This window comes from Motacilla alba, chromosome 3 (assembly GCF_015832195.1).
Source record: "Motacilla alba alba isolate MOTALB_02 chromosome 3, Motacilla_alba_V1.0_pri, whole genome shotgun sequence".
Taxonomy (NCBI): domain Eukaryota; kingdom Metazoa; phylum Chordata; class Aves; order Passeriformes; family Motacillidae; genus Motacilla; species Motacilla alba.
In genome coordinates this window covers 99,158,757-99,181,382 of record NC_052018.1, presented here as the reverse complement: position 1 = coordinate 99,181,382, position 22,626 = coordinate 99,158,757, and the positions used below count along the sequence as shown (strand labels likewise).

The 22,626-nt window shown below is 52.2% G+C and overlaps 3 protein-coding genes across 18 annotated transcripts in view; 2 read left to right on the top strand and 1 right to left on the bottom strand.

Moving 5' to 3' along the window:
* The window catches only part of EHBP1 (EH domain binding protein 1), a 207,348-nt gene extending 192,952 nt beyond the window's left edge, over positions 1–14,396 (top strand). For 10 of the 15 annotated variants that reach the window (XM_038133307.1, XM_038133314.1, XM_038133303.1 and 7 more), the window contains 4 exons: positions 5,102–5,201; positions 6,318–6,391; positions 13,103–13,217; positions 13,397–14,396. In XM_038133307.1, coding sequence (XP_037989235.1) covers positions 5,102–5,201; positions 6,318–6,391; positions 13,103–13,217; positions 13,397–13,487 — 380 coding nt within the window. In that variant the 3' untranslated portion in view covers positions 13,488–14,396. The remainder of the gene's footprint in view (positions 1–5,101; positions 5,202–6,317; positions 6,392–13,102; positions 13,218–13,396) is intronic. The other 5 variants (XM_038133301.1, XM_038133316.1, XM_038133315.1 and 2 more) reach the window with 1 other exon arrangement.
* A 22-nt stretch (positions 14,397–14,418) lies between these two features.
* LOC119699598 (basic proline-rich protein-like) lies at positions 14,419–16,842 on the bottom strand. Its single transcript, XM_038133317.1, has 2 exons — positions 15,484–16,842; positions 14,419–15,270 (listed from the first exon to the last, which is right to left on the bottom strand). The coding sequence occupies exons 1-2, from the start codon at positions 15,675–15,677 to the stop codon at positions 14,445–14,447; spliced, it is 1,020 nt and encodes a 339-aa protein (XP_037989245.1). The 5' UTR covers positions 15,678–16,842; the 3' UTR covers positions 14,419–14,444.
* Positions 16,843–16,923: 81 nt separating this feature from the next.
* OTX1 (orthodenticle homeobox 1) lies at positions 16,924–21,922 on the top strand. 2 transcript variants are annotated; one of them, XM_038134081.1, is made up of 4 exons: positions 16,924–17,027; positions 18,188–18,656; positions 19,155–19,306; positions 20,007–21,922. In XM_038134081.1, exons 2-4 carry the CDS (start codon positions 18,560–18,562, stop codon positions 20,763–20,765), a joined length of 1,008 nt encoding a protein of 335 aa, XP_037990009.1. In that variant the 5' UTR covers positions 16,924–17,027; positions 18,188–18,559; the 3' UTR covers positions 20,766–21,922. The 2 variants fall into 2 exon arrangements, with proteins under 2 accessions (XP_037990009.1, XP_037990010.1); XM_038134082.1 differs by having other exon boundaries at positions 16,977–17,027; positions 18,540–18,656.
* The last annotated feature ends 704 nt before the right edge of the window (positions 21,923–22,626 follow it).

Below are 22,626 nucleotides of genomic sequence, written 5' to 3'. Positions count from 1 at the left end.
GCTTATATTAAGTTGCTTATATTGTTCTGAGAAGATGGTAATGTGTTTGTTACTGTGCTTCTTGAGTATTGTAGAAGAAAATTGACTCATGTTGATTTCATATAACAATCAGAAATATGTGTGATGAGCCACAGGAGAAGGGAAAGGGATTTGGGGTTGTGGTTTGTTTGGTTTGGGTTTGGTTTTTTTTGCTATTATTAAAATTCTCACTATCAGTACTTTGGCTATCACTAAAATTTGTTCCAGTGAGGGACAAAATTACCAAACTTTATACTGCAGCCTCTATTGAATTCTGAGCAGAAGCTATTACAGCTTGGGGTCGCAACTCAGAAGCCAGTAGGAGCTTCTCATATCTGAGGGCAGAATTTAATGTCTTGTGCTATTTGAGGCTTGGTGTTGGGCTCATTCCTAATCATTGAGGAGGGTTCTGGTAGATGTCAAGTGAAGAGAAGAATAGACCACGCATCCTTCACCACTCAAGCCCGACAATGAAATTAGAAAATGGCACTGGGAGTTGATGTGAGAGAATTCCCTTGGATTCCTAGAGGAAGAATAAAACAAGAATGAATTAATTAAAAAAAAGAAAAAAAGAAAAGGGGGGGGGGGGGGGGGGGGGGAGGAGGCAGAAAGCAGAAAGGAAGAGGGGAAAAAGAAAACAAATGAGAGAAACCCTGCCAGAAGCCTCCTCAGGTTAAAGTCCGACATTAAAAACTGTATTGACTTTTCACATAAAGGCGTGTGTACTCACTGTTTCATCTGAGTTTCTGGTGCTGCATTTTTCAAATCTCTTACCGAGCAGTTTGCATGCATATGATGTTTGCAGCACAACCCGCTCTTATTTGAAGACTGTTTTCAGAAGTCATTATTGAACTATAGGATAAAAAGGTATAAGCATAATTACGTGTTAAAGAGAATAAATATGTTCTGCTAGATAGTTAACCAGATGAGGTTAAACAAGATAAGATGAATTCTGGTCTTTTTAGAAAACTGGCAGTCTTCATTTTAAGCTACAATGTAAAGTGCTTTATCCTGAGATTAGGTATTGTGGCAGAAGCTAAAACTGCCTTTTTCCCCTAACCGTGCCAGAATACAACCTCCTTTTCTTTCTGCGCTAACAAGACTGCTTTACCACCACAGCCCACTCTAAGTAATTAAATCAATCCTTTGTACTTACCGTATTCTCCTCTAGTGACGGTACTAGATCTGATTATATGCTTCATGCATATTCAAAGTACAGCACTGACAGCTCTTTAATGAGCTCTTACTTAATCAGTACGAACAATGTTCATCTTGTTCTTTTTTTCCTCATACATTAGAGCTAGGAACAGTTGGGGAAAAAATGAAACATCCAGCATTCATTTGAAAAATATATTGTACTTTGAAAAGTGTCTAAGCTGGAGAAGTTGCATTCTGCCCTTTAAAAGTCTGATGGACAAATTGGATTACTAGTATTGGATTAAATAACAAATGGTTAGAGGAGAAATGAGAAAAGCTCGCTGTGATCACAGGCTTTAATATTTTTTGTTACTTATAAAGCTGAAGGGGTCTTTAACCAGTTATTAAAGTCAGGATTAATTTGTAATGGTCCAACTTACTAGCTTTAAAAGGGTTTTGTTGTTGTTGTTTATCAAAAACAATAGTGTAATGCATGTATTATGGAAAAAATTTAAGTTTAAGATCTGTGGGCTATTTATAGATTTTCAGCATCTTGTACTGGCTTAGATAAGGGGTTTGCATGTGAGGGATCGATTTGTTCTCCAGCATGGGTTTTTTGCTTCATTTAAATAATCTGTACCATTTGTTGGGGAGTTTTTCCCCACGAACAACACAGATACTTTCCCAATTTAAATTTTCAAGCATTTGTAGTAAGTCAATTAAATACTTGTTTTACACTCGGAAAGTGGAAACAACAACCACCCCAGCAGCAGCTTGAGTTTTACAGAGTGAAACCATATTGAAGAAAGGCTTTTTCTAAATTTTTTATTTAGAAATTGTAAATGTGAGTTTAGCTTGCAGTATTGCTGCAGTAAGAAGACTCAGTTTTTCCTGGTTGGAAGTGTTTCATGTGCATCCTTTCATCAAGTAAAAAAAATGAAGTAATGCTCTAATGCTAGTGTATTTGGTGAGGAGTTATTTAAATTTCTTATATATGGGAGTTCATCTTTATTTTGCTTGCCAGGGTAGAATTTGTTTCAGTTCTGTGCACAAGAATTTAAAAGCTGACAGTCAACAAATAAAATATCAGCATCGACTACTATTAATATTGCACACATGTGTCATTTCACTGATCAAAAAGGCCTTCGCCGGGGTAAAATTGGCCTTTTTCCAAATTGCAAGCTTTTTCTCAGCTTTTTCTTTTTTGCTCTTTCTTCTTTTGTTGCTGCCCGGGGATTTGTGCCTATCGCAGCCGATATCACATGACCGATGTCAGGGCATCACATGGGTCCAAAGCGAATACTAAAACAGATCTTAATTCTGTAAAAACAATCAAGACTTTGTTAATTCACTTCTAAACCAGCCCATTCTATGGAAATTGCATGTGCTTTGGTGTCAGCACGGATATATTAAAATAGGCACCTGTGCAGATCTGGCACAACAGCTCCAAGCTTTACCCAGGTCTTTTCTCATTATATGTTGCAACTAACTGTGTTTAGGAGGAATGCATTAATAGAAAGAAGATTATATCTGAAGTCTGTGTTCCTAACCTGAAAGTGCATGGCATGAAAGTTGACCAAGTCAGATCCACCATTGAGCCAAACACTTTGGAGACATTTATTTCTCCCATTTCTTTTTCAAGGCTTACAAAATCAAATGCAGCTAGGGCTTGTATTTATTTATAATCATTCAGCCAGACATCCCAGTCCCTCCCAAAACTAACAAATTGATTGAAATGTTACTGTAGCCACGGATGTTTGGTTGTGAGAACTTTGCCACATTGCTAGTAAAAAATCTCATGCATTACAGAATAGACTGGTCATTTTTCAACAACAACAACAAAAAAAAAAAAAAAAAAAGGCAAAAAAAGTCCCTTCTTCTTGACCTCTCCCCTGAATAAGTTTCAACTACTTGGTGCATTTCAACAAAAGGCTGGTAGTACTGATTATTATCTACTTCCAAAAGCAGATCCTGTTAGATCGACCAGTACAGCAGCAAGGCCTTTGATCTGTAACTTACCAGCAAAGTGTACTGAACTGCTGAATATTGTAAATGCCATGGTGTGATATTTTATGCACAAAACCTGAGGTGGAGATATTGGGGGAGTGCGTTTTTACATATCAGATTTCTTCTTTCGTTGCTCTATTGCCCAGGGGCTGGGCCCTGCTGCTTTTGCTTGGAAAGCACTGTGGGTCCATCCGGGCTTTGGGATGCTTTGTCCTTCCTGTCTCGCTGCTAGCAAATTGTGGCCCTAAAAGCAGCGTTCCAGGAAATTTCATTGACCAGGCACTTTCCAGGCAGATAAGTGGATATGGGTGGATGTCTCCTATCAGAAAGGAGAGCATGCCACATGTAACTTTTTCTTACTGTGTGGGTCCACCAGTTCCACCTCAAGCTGACCCACTTCCCTGTTCATCCTCTTTTCCTGTGTGGATGTCTCATGGCCATGGCAGACAGAATCAAAGAGTTTGGAGAAGGCTGGAAAACTTCCCTTGCAGGCAGGAGGCTCACAGCCTGGTGAGGGTGAGATTGTCCATGTAGGTCTGGGCTTGCACACTGTTGTGGCATTGGGGTGTGAACATGCATGTGGTGAGCATCTGCAATACACCCATCCAGAAACTGAATGCTTTGGTTTAGGGCAAAACAATGTTTTTCTGGTGTCTTTCCAGCTCCACATGCTAGAAAAGGTTTCTCTGCGACTAGGGATCCTATGGTTTAAGTTAATAAGGTAGCATCCCCAAGTGTGCAGCACTTTGCATGAGATTTCAAACCCCTTTGCAAACACCAAAGAATTAACTTTCAGCACCCTTGCAGGATCAGTACAGGTGGTTATTGACATATTGCACATGAAGTGCTTAAACTCAGACATCTACCCACACTCTCCCAGTGAAGCACTATCAAAGCTGGGAAACAAACTCAATTGACCAAGCTCATGCTCCTTTGCCTTTATTCCAAGTTTATTCCTAGATTCATTTTAACCCTGTGAAATGTATGAGTTTCATAATTCAGTGAGGACCATATAGCCTTTGCTCTTCACCTCAGCATGAGGGATGAGAATGGCAGGTTTCCATGGAAGCACAGCCTCCACAAAGGACTTTCTCCGAGTCCCTGAGCTCAGCTCAGTCCCTGAGCAGCCCTGCTACATGGAAAGCACGGCCAGAGCCTTCTGGATGCTCATCTGCCTTTTGCTCTTGGTGCAAGGGTGGTGACACAGAGCCTTAGAGAGTGTGGTAGAGCTTAGCACTGCCTGCAGGTAGGCTATGAAGAGTCCTGATCCTGATCCTGCCTGGGATGGATGGCGGCTAGGGGAAGGGGTGCTGCTAGTCCATGCTTACACGCATGGGACCCTTGGGTACCTGGATCCCAAGAGTATTTGTATTTGTGCAGATGCTCCCTTTGGTTGCAGGTTGAGGAGAGGAGCAGCTCTTTCCAACTCATCTGGAAGAGTGGCCATGAGCACAGAAGCTGAGCAGGTGCCCACACCTTAGCCAAGAGTTCAGGATTAGCATCTCCTCTGCAGCTACTTTGATCCCTGCCACATCATCCTGGCTGTGCTGGGTTTGCATGGGTGGAGTGGATCTTGCCTACAGGGATTGTTTTTGTGTTTGGTGATGACCAGACATCTTTTAGCAGTGAGGGTTGTTCACTGGAAGCATTGCAATCGTATAGTTCATTTGGGAGAATTTAAAATACAAGTCCTTGTAAAAGGTATTTATTTAGGGTCAGCATGATAAATAACAGTACAGTGTATCATGGAGGAGGGCTGCTTTCAAAGATTTATTTATAAACCAGGCAGGACTTTGCAGTCATACGATATTTTTACCATTTGAGAATATGCATTGTCATGCTCAGTGATACTGGCAACTGATACTCCAACACCTGAAGTGAAAATATGTACCTCAATTTGTGAAATGTCACAGAAGTAATGAAGTTCTCTTGATTGCAGGAAGAAACACAGAAGAAGAAGAAGCTATGATGCAGGAGTGGTTCATGCTGGTTAATAAGAAGAATGCCTTAATAAGACGAATGAACCAGCTTTCTCTTCTGTAAGTACAGTTGAACATATGTATTTACAAAAGGATGATTTACTCTTCAGATAAAAGCAAAACTTTTTTTACTCTCTTCCCATTAGGCTTCAAAAAAAACCCCTCAAAAGTGAGTAGTGTGGATGTGTTACACATCGAGTAACTTATTTTTCTCATATTTCAGACTTGAAAATGAGAAGCATGCAATGACACAAGATTAGCCAGAGCTGTGAAAAAATAAATTAAAGAAATATTAAGCACTGTTACATTTTCAAAAGCCCAACAGTAGAATAAACTGCATTTTAGAAATGCACAGATAAATTTGGATTGTGCCTCAGATGAGACGGTGAAGTCCATTCAGAGAGAAGAGCCAAATTTGAGTCACTACCTGCTTTGTGGAAAATCCTCAGTCCCATCTCTGCTGAAGGGTTGTCAGTAAATCAGTCGCAGTGCAGTAATACCACTGATACTGCAAAGTAAGGACAAATGAACCTTTTCTCACTGGCAGTGTTGAGGAAAGGAGAAGGTGCTGCTCGTTTGTAGAGGCATTCTGCCCCGAGTGCTTCTCTTCCAGCTTCTTTCACTTTGATATTTCTTTCCATAATGCCACCTAGTGTAGATGCCTGCATACTTCCCTGGGAAGAGCCTCTGCTCACCTATCTCCTGCTGGGTCTGAACTTGACAGAGGATTTTACCTGCAAAATATTAAGCTTTCTAATCCCTTGTCTAATTTTTATTGTTGATTAGGGCAGAATGTGTACAGAATAATACTTCCAGTGTCACATTATCTTGGTGAATAGGTTGATGCTGGAATTTGCTCATTAGATCATGGGGAATATTTTATACTTTGGACATTCCACAACAGCTGTTCCAGAGATGAATATGAAATAATTGCATCCTGTAGCGCAGCGGAGTTAAACTGACAATTAAAGCCGACCTTACGTGAAATGAAAAGGCCCTGTTACTGAATAGACCACCTGAGCCAGATTTTAAGTTTGTGTATCATTTGTTTGGAGTAGCTTAAAGTTAAAGAGAAAAGTCAGTTGCGAGTCCTAAAATCAATGTAAGTTAAAGGTGCTTTTAAGTGTTTAATGATTTAGTAATTAACATATTGATGAACATTTGCAACTTGCCTAGGGAAAAAGAACATGACCTAGAAAGGCGCTACGAGCTGCTGAACCGGGAGCTAAGAGCAATGCTGGCTATTGAAGGTAAGAGCAGTGCTGGGGGCTGAGGGGGGAAAGCTCTCTCTGCCGGGCAGGTTTGGCGCCTGGGAGTGCCAAACGTGGAGGCTTCTCTGGAGCCCATTGGTAATGCTGATATTTACATCACTTCAAGTGATAGCACACGGCAAGTGTGCAGAGGCTGCAATCCCAGTATTAAGTTTTCTTCAGGATTAAAAAAAAAAAAAGTAAAAATAACTGAGATACGGGACAAAGAAGTATGGTCTTGTTGCAATAAACTTTGAAAACAAAATGATGAGGAGGTAGAGCGTATGTCTGGGGCTTACAGTTTTTGTTGCAGCAGTGCTCTCTTGGTTTTCCTGCGGCATCGTGCTGCTGTTGGTGCCACAGAAAAAGGAAGGAGTGACCCACACAAGAGGGCCTCTTCCTTTTAATGTTTCAGACCTGTTCTACAGCAGTAACTCACTCAGGGGGAAAAAGTCTCGTTTTGTCAAGTAAATATTTCATCACGAGCACCAGCAGGATTAGTGCAATCCTTTGCACAGAGTTTCTCCCTTCCCTGTGACTCTCCCCAGTTTAGTCACCTCACCTGAATGGAGGTAACACTCAGGGGAAGATTGACACGGGATAAATGAAACAATTGCACCCTTTCCATAGGGCTTTCCAGTGAATGGTACAATAATCCTTGGGATGATTCATAATAAAAAATAAACATCCAGATAGCTTAAACCATTGCTTGCATTATTTTCTTATTTAAATATCTTAAGTGTTTTCTAATGCTGCACCACTTATACCTCTCAGTCACAAATGCTGCCTTACAGTTCAAAGATGTTTGCTTTAAAGTTAATCCTTTGGGCTCTGTAAAATGGACCTTTTGTCTAATCAATGCAAATTGATTTTGCTATTCTGTATTGACCTCTCAACCCTTTGACTGTCCATGGTAATTTCTTTCTTCACCTGATAAGGTACCTGATCCATAATAAATCAATTCTAATTAGTTTGGAGACTTCACTGGGAGCATAAGTTTGTTGGAAAAAAGCAGCAGGTTTCAGGTAGCTTTTTCATATCTCTCTATCTGTAGTTATATTTTTTGCATAAGACTGTCTTCACTATATTCTTGGATAATCCTGGGTCATAAATATATACATTGCTTTCTGCAGAGACAAGCCAGATTAATTTGGAATTGTACTGATGAAATATTTAAAACGTAAAATAATCTAAAACTGGAGAGAAGCTAAGAGATCCTGGATTTGAACCTAAACTTTCGATGTTTAATTGCCTCATATATGTATACTGCCTTGGAATGTCCGAGCAGCAGCCTTTGAATGTCTAGCAGCTTCTGCCATTTACACATTTTCTGGAACAAAAATGGTTTTTTAAATTTTTTTTTGTAAATTCAGAGAGGTATGCCCAAACTCCAAAAAAATCTTTTCTCTCTCTCTCTCATTTTTTTCCTTTTTTTTTTTTTTTTTTTTTTTTTTTTTTTTTTTTTTTTTTTTTTTTATTATGCTACTGGTGATATGGTAAACAGAGGTTTAGGAAGCAAACATAAAGAGCTGGAGAATTTTGGTTATTTTGGGGGATTTTTTAATTTATGCAGCAAAGTCCTCATTTAGCATTTTAGCTCTCAATAAGATTATTGGTCTTCTAGAACTTTTAACAGTTACCTGCATTTACCCAAAAACCATATTAAAGGAGGAACTCTTCCAGGAAAACACCTGTGAAAACTCAAAAATACGCATTTGTGACATCTCGCCTCTCGATGGGTGCACCGGTGTTTTCTGTATTTCGAAGATGCAAAGATGCAGATTTTGGGAAGCCCTGCTGAAACCACACCATTTCCAGTGTGATTTCTCTGGAGAAGCAGGGGCTGCCTGGACAGCCCAGCGCTGTCGTCTCCGAGGCCATTTAGCCGAGTGCTAATGAGTGCGTGGGCTCCCTGAAAGAGCTGAAAAGACAGATCTCACTTTTACCAGCACCACTTCCAAAACCAAAATATATGGGCATGAAAAAAAATACGTATATCTATATACACACACACACACATGTATATGTAACAGGATGGGAGCAGCTTGTTTGTCCAAAAGAAAGGCAAAACACACAAACCCAAACTGGAACTTAGAAAAGAAAAAGTCTTTGAAAGGTGGTAATTACTGTTTTGGTAAATTGCTCTGACTCTTCCACGCGTGACTATGCTGTTTAAAAATCTGTCAACCAATTTACTTAGCTGGTTGATGACAGGGGAAAAAAGGAGAGAAAAGAGCTTTGCGGAAGGTGGGAGCCTGCTGATGGCAGATAAAGGCGGTTCTGCCGTGCCTGCTTGGGCAGCGTGCGGGCAGCGCTGCGGCCGGAGGTGCTGCCCGTTAGGATGCTCAGTGATGTGGAGACAGTGGCTCCTTCCCGGCCGCTCTTCTGCAGGCACCGGGAGCTGAATGGCCTCTTGGAGGGTTACCGCACTTCACGAGGAGCACATGAATGACCCAGGGTGGTAAAAAAAAAGGCATGCTCCCCCCCTCCCCCACGGAGCCATAGAGATAAGAAAGAGGGAGTTAACGCGCTGCCTGCTTCCAGCTAGACAGTGTTCCTCTTGGACTGTTCCGACCGAGAAAGGCCGGAAAGCCCTCACTAAGAGGCCAAAGAAAACGCAGGTAAACGGGGTCCGTTTTCACCTCTGCACCTCCCCGCGCGTCCTGCCCGGCTGTTTGGAGCCGGCGGCTCCTGTACACAGGGTGCTGCGTTTCAGAGCCCGGTTTCACTGCAGCTGCAGCCGAGTACCGGGATGCCTCACTTCCAGCTACCTTGCCTCTCACTCCTTTCTGGTTTTTTTTTTTTTTCAGTCGAGTTTTAATGCCTCCTTAGAAAAGATAAGTTCATTTTTGCACACCTTGGGGTGGTGTGTTCGTTTTCTGCCCAAGAAATGGATCTTCATTCGGATTTTGTACATCTTGATTTATTCTTGGCTTATAGTTTGAAGTGGGTGCTCTTCTAAAAGGATTTATGCATAGGTTCACTATTTTTGTAGTTATGGTTTATATGATAAGCTTTTTATATTTAAAATCAATATGTAATCCTGTGGAGGAGCTTATCCTCTAAAACCCCATTTGTAAATCTATTTTAGCTTTGTTACACCGCGCAGCCACAGTATTCCATAGATTGATTAGGTTCAGCAGCAGAATCCTATCAAATGGCCTGCTCTGATGATGATGCAAACTCTTTCAGGATTGCTAGTTGACTGGAACTAAAGATAAGACCTGACTGCAATCCCCCAATGTGCTCTTTACAAAACTAGTGTTAATTTTCATCAAAGTGCCAGGCTTATTTAGTATAGTGGCAAGGTTGAAGGTTTTACTGCGAGAACTTTCGACCATTTTCTATTAAAGCATTTCTATGGGAACTGGACGTCTGTTTGCTCAAAGTAATTATCAGTTTAAGCAGTGGGGGGAAAAAAAAGACAATATGAAGTCAATGAAGATGAATAATTGAAAACATTTCTACTTCTATGTGAATATAGCAAACTCGGTCATTTTAAACTGCCCGTCGTTGAGTGGTGGCACGGGGGTTTTAGCTTTCAACACTTTTAGCTCATATACAGCATCAGAGCTTAATCCTATTTTTGTCCAGAGTGTAGCTTTTATAACAGTATTATTCTGAAATCTTCAAATTAATCACAGCCCATATTGTAGCTTCCCAGAGCAGTCAGCCTGGGTAACTATATGTGACAGGTGTTATAGGTAATCCTGGCTTAAAAGGCACAACAGGTAGGAATCAAACTTGAACACAGTTGCTTTTTTAAACATAGGGATGCTTCCCGAAACTGCTGCCCAGCAGTATTTTGTTGGATAAAACAAAATTGCAAGGTAGTCACCTATAAAATGTTATTTAAATACTTAGAGTCAGTTACTCTTTTAACCAATTGCTGCTTGACTCTTTATTTATTTTGGGGAGAGGAAAGGCAGACTCCTTTCCTAGAAATGGAAGTAAAATTGCAAGGGAATAGTTCTGCCAGCAGGTTTTCCCAAGGCGTATTTCAAACATTTATAATAAGCAAATGCAGAAAAAAAACAACCCAAAAAACCCCAAACAAATACACAGTTCTGTTCCATGAAATCCTGATAGGACACTATGTACTTCACAGGGCTATAAGATGAAGCAACAAAACCTGTAGCACTTAGGAAGGGACTTAAAAGAGAAAAATGGTGAGAGACTGAGGAAAATATTTACTGAAATATTCTGAGTTTTTGCTCTTTCAAAAGCTAAAGTTGCTGCTGCATCTGGAGAACAGGGGATGAACAAACAAACAAAAAGCTTTAAAAATAGGAAGTTAAGACCATCAAAATTGCAAAAAAAAAATTATAAAGTCCAGGTAGAGACAATGGATTTCAAATCCCTTTTCATCCAGAGCTTCATGTGCCCAGATGTGCTGGGGGAGCCCGAGTCCCAGCACAATTCCCAGCTGAAGCCAGAGAAAAGTTTACCTGAAAGTTGGGAACCATGTCTGGGGGGAAGGGAACACCCCTGAAACCCTCTGCCATGTCTCTTTCTGTCCTTTTCTGTCTGGCTTGCTGCCGTGGCCCTTTTCGCGGCCTTTTCAGTGTTGTCATGCTGAGATCTCATTGCGTGTGAGGGGCTTTTTTTGTGGGGCAAAACGCTGCGGTTTGGGGAAGTTCTCCCTCGCAGAGTGGCAGAGCAGTGTGTTTTAAACGGGTTGAAGTGAAGGAGCTTTGCCCAAAAGAAGCAGAAGGGGAAGCAGCAGTGGAAATCTGGAGTCTGCTCCAAGAAGTAGCACCTAAAATGCTGCTAGCCAAATTAAAGCAGCTTTGTGGCAGGAAAAAAAGGCTTGGATTACCAGTAATTTTAGCTGCTAACTCCACTTCTAATCTGTGTACACCTGAAAAAATTATTCCCTTAGCAACGGTGGAGGGCAAAGGACACGTTAAAAAAAAAAATGAGAAAGAAGAAGAAGGAGAACCAGGAAAAGGAGGAGAAAAATTAGAAAAATAAAAACTCCCGGGAAGTTTGGGCAATGCCCCGCCAGGCCGGCGCTCCGGGAAGGGCTCTGGTGCCGCCGCTGCCGGCGGGACGCGGCCGTGCGTGCTGGCTGCTCGCAGTGCCTGCACTCGCGTGTGCCACGGCTTCTCCCGCGGGCTGCTTTTTCTGGAGGTCGCTCGTGGGCCCGTGTGCCCAGGCAGACGGCGAGGAGGGCGCGATAAAAGCGGTTACACATTCCTGCCTTTCTGCGGCTCTTCCAACCTTCATTGCATGATGATGCATCTAATTTTTAATTTGTAAATACAAGGCTGAATTCCCTCTAGCACCACTTGCTTTCATAAAGCTTCTGAGCAGTTTGCTGTCTTGAATAAATTTGGCTTTGGAGGGGGGTCAGGGGGATTTGAACCACCGCATTCTTGCGGGGTTTGTGAAGATTCACATGGTAACCGGTGGGGAGCATTGTTCGGCTTATCTGAATAAGCACCAGCCATGTGAGTTTTAACATGATCGCCCAGGGCAATGGAGAGCACGGGTGGGTGGGGGAGAAAGCCAAAAGGACTGCACCCTCTCTCCCCTCGCCTTCGGGAAGCGCGGCCGGGGAGGAGGAGGACACCGCCGGGCTGGTGGCGATGGCTTCTCCCGGTGGTTGGAGTTTTTTTTGGAGCTGGTGTCCTCTTTCCCTCCCGCTCCTCAATTGTCCTGCTATCTCCCTCATAATCTACTGCTCCTGCTTTTCATTGTTTACCTTCTTAATGAGGGAGGCGGGGAAGGCTGGGGCTTGACTGACAGCGACAAGCCCTCACGGTCTGGCTGGAGAGCCCCAGGCTGCGGGCGGCCCCGGGGGACTGCGCCGGGCCGGGCCGGGCCGCGGCCAGAGGAATCCCTCTGGGAATAGCGATGCTGCCCACCCGCCGCTGGCTGCCAGGGCCGGGGCTGGAGAAGCCCTGCGATATTCTGTAGCAAGTGTATTTTTACTTCAAAGTGGGAAATGCTAATTAAGCGATACCTGCCTTTAAAGTTACTGCGGAGCATATGGTGCTCTGTGTGAGATTCCTCCAGCCGCTGAGCGCGGGCGAGGAGCGCGCAGAGAGGAGCCGGGCTGCGGGAAGCGGGCATTCCTCCGGGAGGCAGACCCGGCAGTGGCCATGCCCGCCAGCGGACACAGGCGTGGGGAAAAACAAAACAAATTTTACACTAAAAAGAGAAAAAAAATTAAAAAAAAAAAAAAAAGGAAAGAAACCCCCACCGAAACGACCCCAAAATCGCTGCTCAGCTCCCCCAAGCCAAGGAGGGCGAAACGCCGCCGGGCTGCGCTTGTCCCTGCGGTAGCCTCGCTGGAGAGAGAGGCCGGGGCCGGGCCGGGCTGTGCCAGACTGCGCTGGGCTGTACCGGGCCGGGCCGGGCTGTGCCAGGCTGCGTTGAGCTGTACCGGGCCGGGCCGGGCTGTGCCAGGCTGCGCTGGGCTGGGCCGGGCCGGGCCGGGCTGTGCCAGGCTGCGCTGGGCTGGGCCGGGCCGGGCCGGGCTGTGCCAGGCTGCGCTGGGCTGAGCCGGGCCGGGCCGGGCTGTGCCAGGCTGCGCTGGGCTGGGCCGGGCCGGGCCGGGCTGTGCCAGGCTGCGCTGGGCTGGGCCGGGCCGGGCCGGGCCGGGCCGGGCCGGGCCGCAGCGGGCGCGGGTTCCGGCCGGGCTGGCTGCGCCGGGCACCGGCGGCCGCCGCTCTCACCGCTGCTCTTGTTGTGCTTCTCCCGCAGACTGGCAGAAGACCGAGGCGCAGAAGCGGCGAGAGCAGCTCTTGCTGGACGAACTCGTTATTCTCGTTAACAAACGGGACGCGCTGGTCAGGGACCTGGACGCCCAGGAGAAACAGTGAGTCGGGCAAAGGGGAAGGGGGTCCCCGCCGAGCCGCCACGGTCCCCACGGAAAGTTTGGTCCAAGTCCGCGGGCGCCGTGGCCGCGGGGGAACTCGGCGCGGCCGCAGGGGCGAGCGGGGCCGGCGCCCATCCCGCGCAGCCCCTCACCGCGCCTCCCGCCGCCTCTTTCCGCAGGGCCGAGGAAGAGGACGAGCATTTGGAGAGGACCCTCGAGCAAAACAAAGGCAAGATGGCCAAGAAGGAAGAGAAATGCGTTCTCCAGTGAGCGGCCTTCCCGCGGCGGCAGCGAAATCGCAGCGCGGCTTTCTTATGTTCTTAAAATGCCGACATGAGACTGGGAAAAAAAAAAAAAAAAGATGTTTTGAAAAAAAATTAAACTTTTTTTCCATTTTCTTAGGCCAGATCTAGGCTGCGCCGGGCCCCACTCCGTTGTTTTTTTGTTTTCCGTTCAAGCGAACTCGCGTTGTCCCATGATTTCCTTGTGGGCTCAGCTCTCCTGCCGAAAGCGTTGGAAATGGAATCGCCGAGACCCCTGGCGTGCGGGCGATGCCGGAGATGGGCGGAAGGAGGAGAAGAAATAGTCTATGCTGGTTTCTGGAGCTGGAGGAGGGCTGAGTTTTGAAATAAAAATGTTTTTGTCGTAATAGGATTAGAGAGGGGGATATAGAAAAAAAATCATTGGGAATGGTTTCATCTAGTCCTGCCATATGTAATACTTAATAAGCTACCTACATTTTATAGTTAGGTCAGATCCACCCCAGTTATTATTAAAAATGTGCTGTATTTACCAGTGGTTTATTACATCAGTTTTACATTTCCCCGGGAGTAGAGCCGAGCTGCTCTGGTTTACTCGGGGGGCTTCTCCCCTAGAGCTGGCACAAAACCCTGGGAGCGGCTGCGAGCGGAGTGGGGCAGCCCGGGGCAGAGACCGGCCCGGCCCGGCGACACTTCCCACCCGCGTCCTCCCGCGGATCGGACCGGACCGGACCGCGCCGCCCGCTCCGCGTTATTTATTGCGCCCGGCCGCGTTCCCCACCGCACCCCGCCCCGTCCGTGTGCCCCCAAGCGTGTCCCGCGCTCGCATCGTCCCTTCGTGGAGCTCGTCTCGTTTATTTATTACAACACCGAGTCATATATAAAATTTTCAATAAAACCCGAATCTTTCTTACCGTAACAGCCGCTTTCCTCTTTACCTGGGAAACTCCCTTCACCCCTCCCGCCTTCAGTCGGCCGGGGAGGGGGCTCGGGGGGCGGGAAGGGACCGATCCCGGCGGGAGGGACAGCGGGGCTCCGTGCCCCGGGCCGCCCCGGCCGCCGCCGCTTCGCCAACGCAACGAAACCCAGCGGACGGAAAAGTTTTTTGTTTGACTTTAATAAAATGCAACTCGAGGAGGAGGAGGTAAAACTTTTCCCCGCGGGGCCGATGCCGCCCGCCAGCGGCGTGGGGGCTGCGCGGCCAAAGCCCGGCCGCGGGTGCGCAAGGAACGCGCCCGGGGGGATCGGAGCGGAGCGGGCGGAAGGAGCCCGAACCCCGCGGGGTCGCGGCTGCCGCTCCGCGAGGGACCGCAGCAGCGCCGGCGGCTCCAGGTGCGACTGCGGCCCGCTCCGCGCTGCCGCTCTCGCCGAAAGGAGTCCCCCGTGGAGGAGGGAAGCGCCCGGTTTTTGTGCGAGCGGCCGCCGGTGCCGCGGGATGTACCGGCCTGGGAAACTGGGGGGCTGCCCCGGGGCCCGCAGGTGGATTTGGCCCCATGCGAAGTTTGGGAAGATACGCGGAACACCCCAGCTGGGGTGGGGGGGGCTGGGGCAGCGGGTTCCGCCGTGCTCTTCTGCCTCCCCGTAAAAATTCAGGAGCTGGGTATGGCAGGAAACACACTCCGAGGATTCCGCGGCTGCGGAACGCGGCGGAGGCTCGAGAGGGGAGAGGCGGCAAAGCCCCGCCGCGCTGCCTGCCCGGCCGGGAGCTGCTGAGCCCCGAAGCGTGGGGCTGCCTCTGGGGCGAGGGGGGCCGCGGGCGGGCATCCTCTCCTCCTGGGGAGGCCGGTGTTTGCCTACTTTTTAAAGAGAAAAAAGTAGCTCAGTCGCTGGGCTGAGGGCAAAGTAAGTGTGTGTATCCCTCGTCTTTCGCCCCCAGCCCGGCAAACCGGCCGCAGGAGGCCCCTGCCCCGCAGCCGGACCGAACTGTCCCTGCCTTTCGCCGGGGCCGGGGTCGCGCAGCCCGGCCCCCTGCCCACCCGCAGCTCCCGCCCTGCCGCCGACCTTACCTGGGCGCAGCGGGGAGGGCGCCGGCTCCGTCCGGCGGAGGGAACGGGGGATCGGAGTCGCCGGGACCGTCACCTCGGGGGGGGGGGCGAGCCCCGCGCCCGCCCTGCCCGCAGCCCCCGGCCGAGCCTGCGGGGAGGCGTCCGCAATTGGGGATTGGGTAACTGCGGGAGCTGCGGGAGGCTTGGTGGGGCATGGATACCCCCTGGTGTGTGGGGGGGAAAGCTTCGGGGGGGACGGTGCTGCCCGCCAGGACCGGGGCTGCCCCGGCGGGGCGAAGTGATGGGAAGGCGGCGGGGGCGGGGGGAGCGCAGCCCGAGCCAGGAACTGCCCCGTAGGACCGGGGCAAAACGGGGGAGAGGGGCTGGAAGGGGGGAGAACTGCCCCCGCAAACTCTTCCTCCTCCCTCCTCCTGCCTTTGCTTTTTTTGTGAATGGGCCGCGGCGCCTTTGTTACGGGGAAAAGTGCCCGTGTCGCTGACTTTTGCGGGAGTGGAGGAGCTTGCTAACCTCCTTTGCTCATCGGCTCCCTCCCGCCCGGCTTAGACGGTTCTCTCCTCGCACAGGAAAAAGATTTGAAAAGAAGGGAAAAAACTCCATCAACAACAAAATAAAATGGTGGGGGGGAAAAGTCTTCCCCCCCGGGAGACCGCGCTCCGATCGGGGCCGGCGGGCAGCGCCTTTGAACATTAGCTCGCTTTCAGCTCCACTGCAATTAGAGGGAGTTGATTTGGGGAGACCAACAAAAGCCGCGCACCGGAGCCTCTTTAGAGGTCCGGGACCGCTCCGCCGCCTGCCCGGCGGCCGCGTCCCGACCGCGCCGCCTCGAGCGAAGAGTGGGGCCCCGCGGAGCGCCCGGTGCCACCTCGCTCCTGTCCCCACGGCTCCCGTGCGGCCCCCGCCCGCTCGCCCCCGCGGCGCGTAGAAGCCCCTAAATTCGGGACACGCGAGGAAAGGCGCGGTCGCTGTAGTTTTATTGCTATTTTAAAGCACAAAGTTTGCGAGAGCCTGCGGGCATCGGGATGGGGGGGCTACAACACTCCTCCCCTCCCCAGGAGCGCCCTCCGTGCCGGCGAAGGCGGCGGCCGAAACTTTTTCCGCGGTCTCCCCGGGCGGCAGGGACGCGGAGGACGGCGCGGAGCGGCGTGGGGGGCATCCCGAGGGAGGGGGCAGAGCTGCGCGGGCGCGGAGCGGCCCTCCCTCTTCCGCACTTCTCCAACAATTCCCACCACCCGCCCTCTCCGCGGAGGTTGCGCGGGCCCTGCGTGCCCGCCCCCTGCACCCCTGGCTCCGCCGGCCGGCTCTCCGCGGCGCCGGGGTCGGTGCGCGGGGGAGCGCGGAGCGGCGCGGGGCGGTGCGGAGGAGCCGTCGCCCCGCGCTGCCATTGCCCGGGCGGCTGTCAGTCAGGCGGGGAGCGGCCGGGGATTGGCGCCAGGCTGGTTACGCAGTTGCTTTGCGCGCACATACAAGGGTAGGGCCGGGGGTAGGTGATCAATCCTCATCAGGGCCGCGGCTCCATCGCCCCGACAGCGCGGGCCGCCGGCAAGGTAACACGGGGTACCCCGACAAGTCGGGGGTGCGCGGCTCGGCTTCGGGCAGCGCCCCCCCGGCCCCCCTCCCCAGCCCGCCTCTCACCTGCCTGCCCCCCTCGCTCCCTCCCCCCGCCGCGCCCCCTCCGCGCCCCCCGCCCGCTCCGCCCCGCGCTGCCCCGCGCAGCCCCCGCCGCGGCCGTCGGGCGGGCGCTCAGTCGCTCCGCAGGTGGCCGCGCAGGTGAGGCGGGCGGGGGCGGTGGGCACCGCGCTCACCGACGGGGCGGGCGGCGGCGGCGGCGCCGGGACGGAGCGTAGCGGGCCCGCGGCGCCGTGGGCAGGGGTGGTGAGCACGGCCGGGCCGGGGCCCCCTCGGGATTTTTTTCTTCCCTCTCTTCTCTTTTTCACTTTTATTTCCCTCCTCTTCCCCGTTCTCTCCTCCCGGGACGGGCCCGCTCCGCCGCGTCCCCGACAAAGTTATGCAACGCCGGGTCCCGGCGCTGCCACCCGACCTGCGCCCGGCCCCGGCCTACGGGGGGCACCGCGAACCGCGCCCGGCATCCCCCGCCCCGCGGGCCGGGTGTCCCACTGCCCCGGCATGGGGGAAGTCGTGCCAGAGAGCGGGGGCTGCCCCCGGGGCTCGACGGGGCCGCCGGGGTCTCTCCGCTCCTTCCTCCCCTCCGCGGTTATCTGCGGCATTTTGCCCCCGAGCCCGGGCGCTGCCGGGTCTGTCGTGTCGTGTCCCCCCCGCCGGCCCTGCCGGAGCCCCCCGGCGGGCCCCGCCGCCTTCCCGTCCCGGCTGCCCGCGCTGTCGCCCGCTCGGCTGCCGGCGCGCTCTTTTTTCCTTTTCCCCTTTTTAACTCTTATCCATTTCTAATTAAAACGTCCCCGTCTGCTTGCTTTTAAATTAATTATACTTCCCTCCTCTGATACCTCCTTTTGATTCCTAATCCAATTATCTTTTTAAATAATTGCTTTATCTCTCCCGATCGCCGGGCACTGTTGCCTCTCGGCACTTGCGCGCGACTCGCCTTCGTTTAAAATAAAATAATAATAAAATTAACAATCGGAAGCCGCCCGCGTGGAGTCCCCGCGCCGGGTGGGCGCAGCCCCGCGGGAGCTCCGGGCAGCGCTCGGGCGGCCGAAGCCTCACCCGCTTCTCTCCGCTCTCTCCCCAGACGCTCCGGCCTCGCCTCTACGCGGGGAAGAAATCCGTCAGTTTCTCGATCCTCGTTGTTATTTTGATTTTTTTTTCCTTCGTTTTTATTTTTCTCTCACTTCACCTGCTATCTCTCGAGGACCTGGTGGCCGTGACGGCAGGACTGAACGAAAAAAACTCCTTTCACGCCGACTTTGTGCTCCGTTTTTAAATTGTCGTTGGCTTTAATTTTTTTTTTTTTCTTCTTATTTGGGGATTTTTCGGGGGCTCCTTTTGTCGGTTTTTTTTTTTTTTTCCTTTCATTTCCCCCTTCCCCACCCCATACATTCGATTTGATTTTGATTTTTTTTTTTCCTGCCGGACTTTGGAAGAAAACTGCCCGGCTTCTAGCATGATGTCTTACCTCAAACAGCCCCCTTACGGCATGAACGGGCTGGGGCTGACGGGCCCCGCCATGGACCTGCTGCATCCCTCCGTGGGGTATCCGGGTGAGTGCCGCGCACCGCGGCCCCCCAGCCCCCCACCCTCCAGCCAGCGGAGGGGAAAACTTCCGCCCCTGCGGGTTGGTGGGGCCGTACGGCTTAGGGTGGGTGGTGGGCTGGTCGTTTGCCTGCACCCCTGCCTGGGGACATTGGGTCTAGCTGAATTTCCCCCCTCCTCCCGGCGTGTCTTCGTTTTCCCGGGGATTTTTAAGGATAAAGAAGTTTCAAATTGAACAGCAACCAAAATAAGTAATTAATTTCGACACAACGAAATCTCCCCGTAGCTCCCACTGGAGCCAGGCCTGACCCTTCCCCAGCCCTGTGCCCCTCTCCCTGCCCGCAGCGGGACGGGGTCCGGCAGCCGAGGGTGTGCGGGGACGCTGCCGCTCTTTGGGGTGCGCCTGAGGCCCCTGTCCCGGGGACACCGGGGCTCCCCCGCTGCCGGGGCGTGCGGGAGGTGCGGAGGGGCCCAGAGTGACCGGCGTGGTGGTGCTCATCCCGCAGCCACCCCGCGGAAGCAGCGGCGGGAGCGCACCACCTTCACCCGCTCGCAGCTGGACGTGCTGGAGGCGCTCTTTGCCAAGACCCGCTACCCTGACATCTTCATGCGGGAGGAGGTCGCCCTGAAGATCAACCTGCCCGAATCCCGAGTCCAGGTACCGGACCTGCGTGGGGGAATCCTGCACTACTGTGGGATGGGGCATGCAGGACCGCCTCAGCTCAGCTGGCGCTGCTCAGATCGGCTGCTCCATCCACACTCATCACTCTTTCCTTGGCACAGGGGATGCGTGTGGGTTCCCACCTGCTTGTCTCTCCCACTGTGGGGACATTCAGCCAAAAATGGTGCATTTGTCTTTATTTTTTATTCTTTTGTATTAATTTTATTTATATTAATAATTTTCTGTCACCCTCCACCTGCTCCAGGGTATAGCAGCCCTACCACCTGGGTGTTTCCCAGAGCTGTTCCCTTTGGGCACTGGTCAATGGATACCCAGGAGGGCGGGATATGCAGGCAGCACCCAACACAGGATCTGTCCCCCAAATCCATATTTTGTCACTGTGCCAGGGATATGCAGGGATATGCATATCCTAGGGATATGCCAGGGATATGCAGGAGCCTTTGACCCTGGCCATCCTTGCTTTTGGCAGGCTGCGGGGTGGCCGGGTTGCCGGGCAGGGGTGGGATTCCATCTGGGGGTGTGAGGGGTGCGCGGTGTCAGCGGACACCGGGACAACTGGTGCCAAGGCGAGGGTGGTTGGGTGCTCGCAGGCTGAAGAGCCCCTTCGGGGGCTGTCTGGGCCCCTGCTCACCCCACCACGCTCCTTGCTCCCCTGCACCCCGTTTTCTCCCTGCAGGTCTGGTTCAAGAACCGCCGCGCCAAGTGCCGGCAGCAGCAGCAGAGCGGCGGAGGGGCCAAGAGCCGTCCGGCCAAGAAGAAATCGTCGCCCGCTCGGGAGAGCTCGGGTTCGGAGAGCAGCGGGCAGTTCACGCCGCCGGCAGCGGCCTCCAGCTCCGCCTCGTCTTCCTCCTCCAGCTCGGCCTCCTCAGCCCCGGTGGGCGCCCCGGCCTCTCTCAGCACCCCGGCGTCATCCATCTGGAGCCCGGCTTCCATCTCTCCCGGCGCGGCGCCCGCGGGGGTGACGGTGCCCGAGCCGCTGCCGCCGGCCGCCGCCTCCTGCATGCAGCGGGCCGGCCCCGCCGCCTCGGCCGCCTCCGCCTCCTACCCCGTGTCCTACAGCCAGGGCGGGGGGTACGGCCAGGGCTACCCCGCGCCGCCCTCCTCGTCCTACTTCGGGGGCGTGGATTGCAGCTCCTACCTGGCGCCCATGCACTCCCACCACCATCCCCACCAGCTCAGCCCCATGGGGCCCTCCTCGGTGCCGGGCCACCACCACCACCACCCGCTGAGCCAGAGCTCGGGCCACCACCACCATCACCACCACCACCACCACCACCAAGGTTACGGCGGCACAGGGCTGCCCTTCAACTCCTCCGACTGCCTGGACTACAAGGAGCCCGCCGCTGCCGCTGCTGCCTCCTGGAAGCTCAACTTCAACTCCCCCGACTGCCTTGACTACAAGGACCAGGCGTCCTGGCGCTTCCAGGTCTTGTGAGGGACCGGTCACCATCCCCCCAAGCTGCCACTGACCCTCACCCGGGGACTCCCCGCCGCCTCCTGGGCAGGACTCTGGGCTCTTCCTCCTCCTCCTCCCTCTTCGTTAGCAGTGGCGATGTGCTGGGGAGGTCCTGCCGCCCCCATCTCTACTGACTGATATTTATTTGCTTCCTGCACCACTCCACCAGGTTTATTATAATTATTATTTTTTTAAATGCAACAGAAGAGGAGTTAAAAAAAAAAAAAAGAAAATTAAACAGCCAAGCGTGTCCCCTGCTGCCCCCCGGGCAGAGGCGCAGGCTGGCTCCTGCCCTGCCAGTGCCCCCCCAGCTTTGTGCGGGGACCCTCAGCCCCTGCGGGTGTGGAAGCCCCGGCTCGCCAGTCCTGTGCAGCCTCCTGCCGCGGGGAGCGGCGGGAATGATGTAAATACTCGGTCCGTTCCAGTGACCACGATTATTTTTAGTTGATGCTGTTGGGTTGGCATTTATCTAGAGTCTAACATGGAACAGAATGTAAAAACAACAAAAAAAAATCTTTTTAAATTTCGATTTTCTTCCCTAAAAAATGAATCTTTTCCCGGTCTCATGTCGCCGTCCATCCCTGAGAGCTCTGCACAAGCTTGGCTGTGCCGTCCTGGGGCTGGGGCTGGGGCTGAGGGTGAGGGGGGCATGGAAGCAGCCATGGGAGGTGTCCAGAAGGGAGGCAAAGGGGGACGGAGGAAAGGCTGCCCAGCTGATCCACAACCTGCAGACCAAAAAAACCCAAAACTTTTGGAAAAAAAATAAAAGGAAACAAACAAAAAAGCTGCAAAAAAAGGAAAGTTTTGGTTTATTTTTGGGGGGGAGGGTTGCAGGGATAAGCAGCTCCGGTTTGGGGCTGGGGAGGAGGGGCGCACGGCTTTTCGGAATGTGTTTTTTGGTTTGGTTTTCGTTTTGGTTGTTTCGAGCCCCTTGTCTCGGTCGGAGCGTTGTGGCGGGTCGGGGCTGCAGCCCCGCGTTCCTGCTCCCCCGCCTGGGCTGGCGCTTCCCGGCAGCTTTTCCCCGCAGCGGGGACAGGAATAGTGTATGTGTGACTTTTGATGCCGTAACCCCTTCAATTGTAAGGCAACCCCCCTCCTTTCTTCTCGCCCACCCCAATAAAATCTAAACTAATAAATGTAGTGGTGTCGTGTCCTCCTTCCTCCCTCCTGCCCCCTCTTCCTCACAAAACTTCCCTGGGGGGCGTGAGGAGCAGGGAAATATTTCCTGGGGTGTCCCAGCAGGTGGGGATGTGTGTGATGAGTTTGCGAGTGCTCTGGAGGGGTGACCCACCGCCGCTTCTGCAGGTGCGGGCTGGGGACCCACTGCTACGTTAATTGAGGCTTAATTGGTTACGGATTTGTCGGTGCCCCGTGGTGCCGATGGGACGCAGGGCACGGGCGAGCGCTGCCCCAAACTGCGATTTCCCCCCCAGGGTCGGTGGCGCAGCCGCCAAACTCGGGACCCACGGGCGGGCCTGGGTACCAGTGGGGGTGTCCGAGGGCCGCTCGGACATCCAGCGGGACCTCTGTCCTTCTGCTCCTCAGTCTCTCTGTCCCTCAGCGCGGGTTCAGCACCTGCGCTTCCAGCCCCGACTCCCGGCCGTACATCCTCAGCCGCTGCCGGCCGCGGTCCAGCCAGGAAGACAGGGAGATGAATTTTTTTCTCGTGACAGTCTCCCCCTCTTCCCCCACCCCCCCAGACCTTCAATTGTTGGAAGGTGCCTGTTGATGCTGAGGCTGCTCTTTCTTGCACAGGATCGGGGATGCGTGGACCTGCGGGGCCAGGCTCCCCTGCTTGGGGCTTGATACGCTGCTCGGGGAGCAGCCCCAAATTCCCATC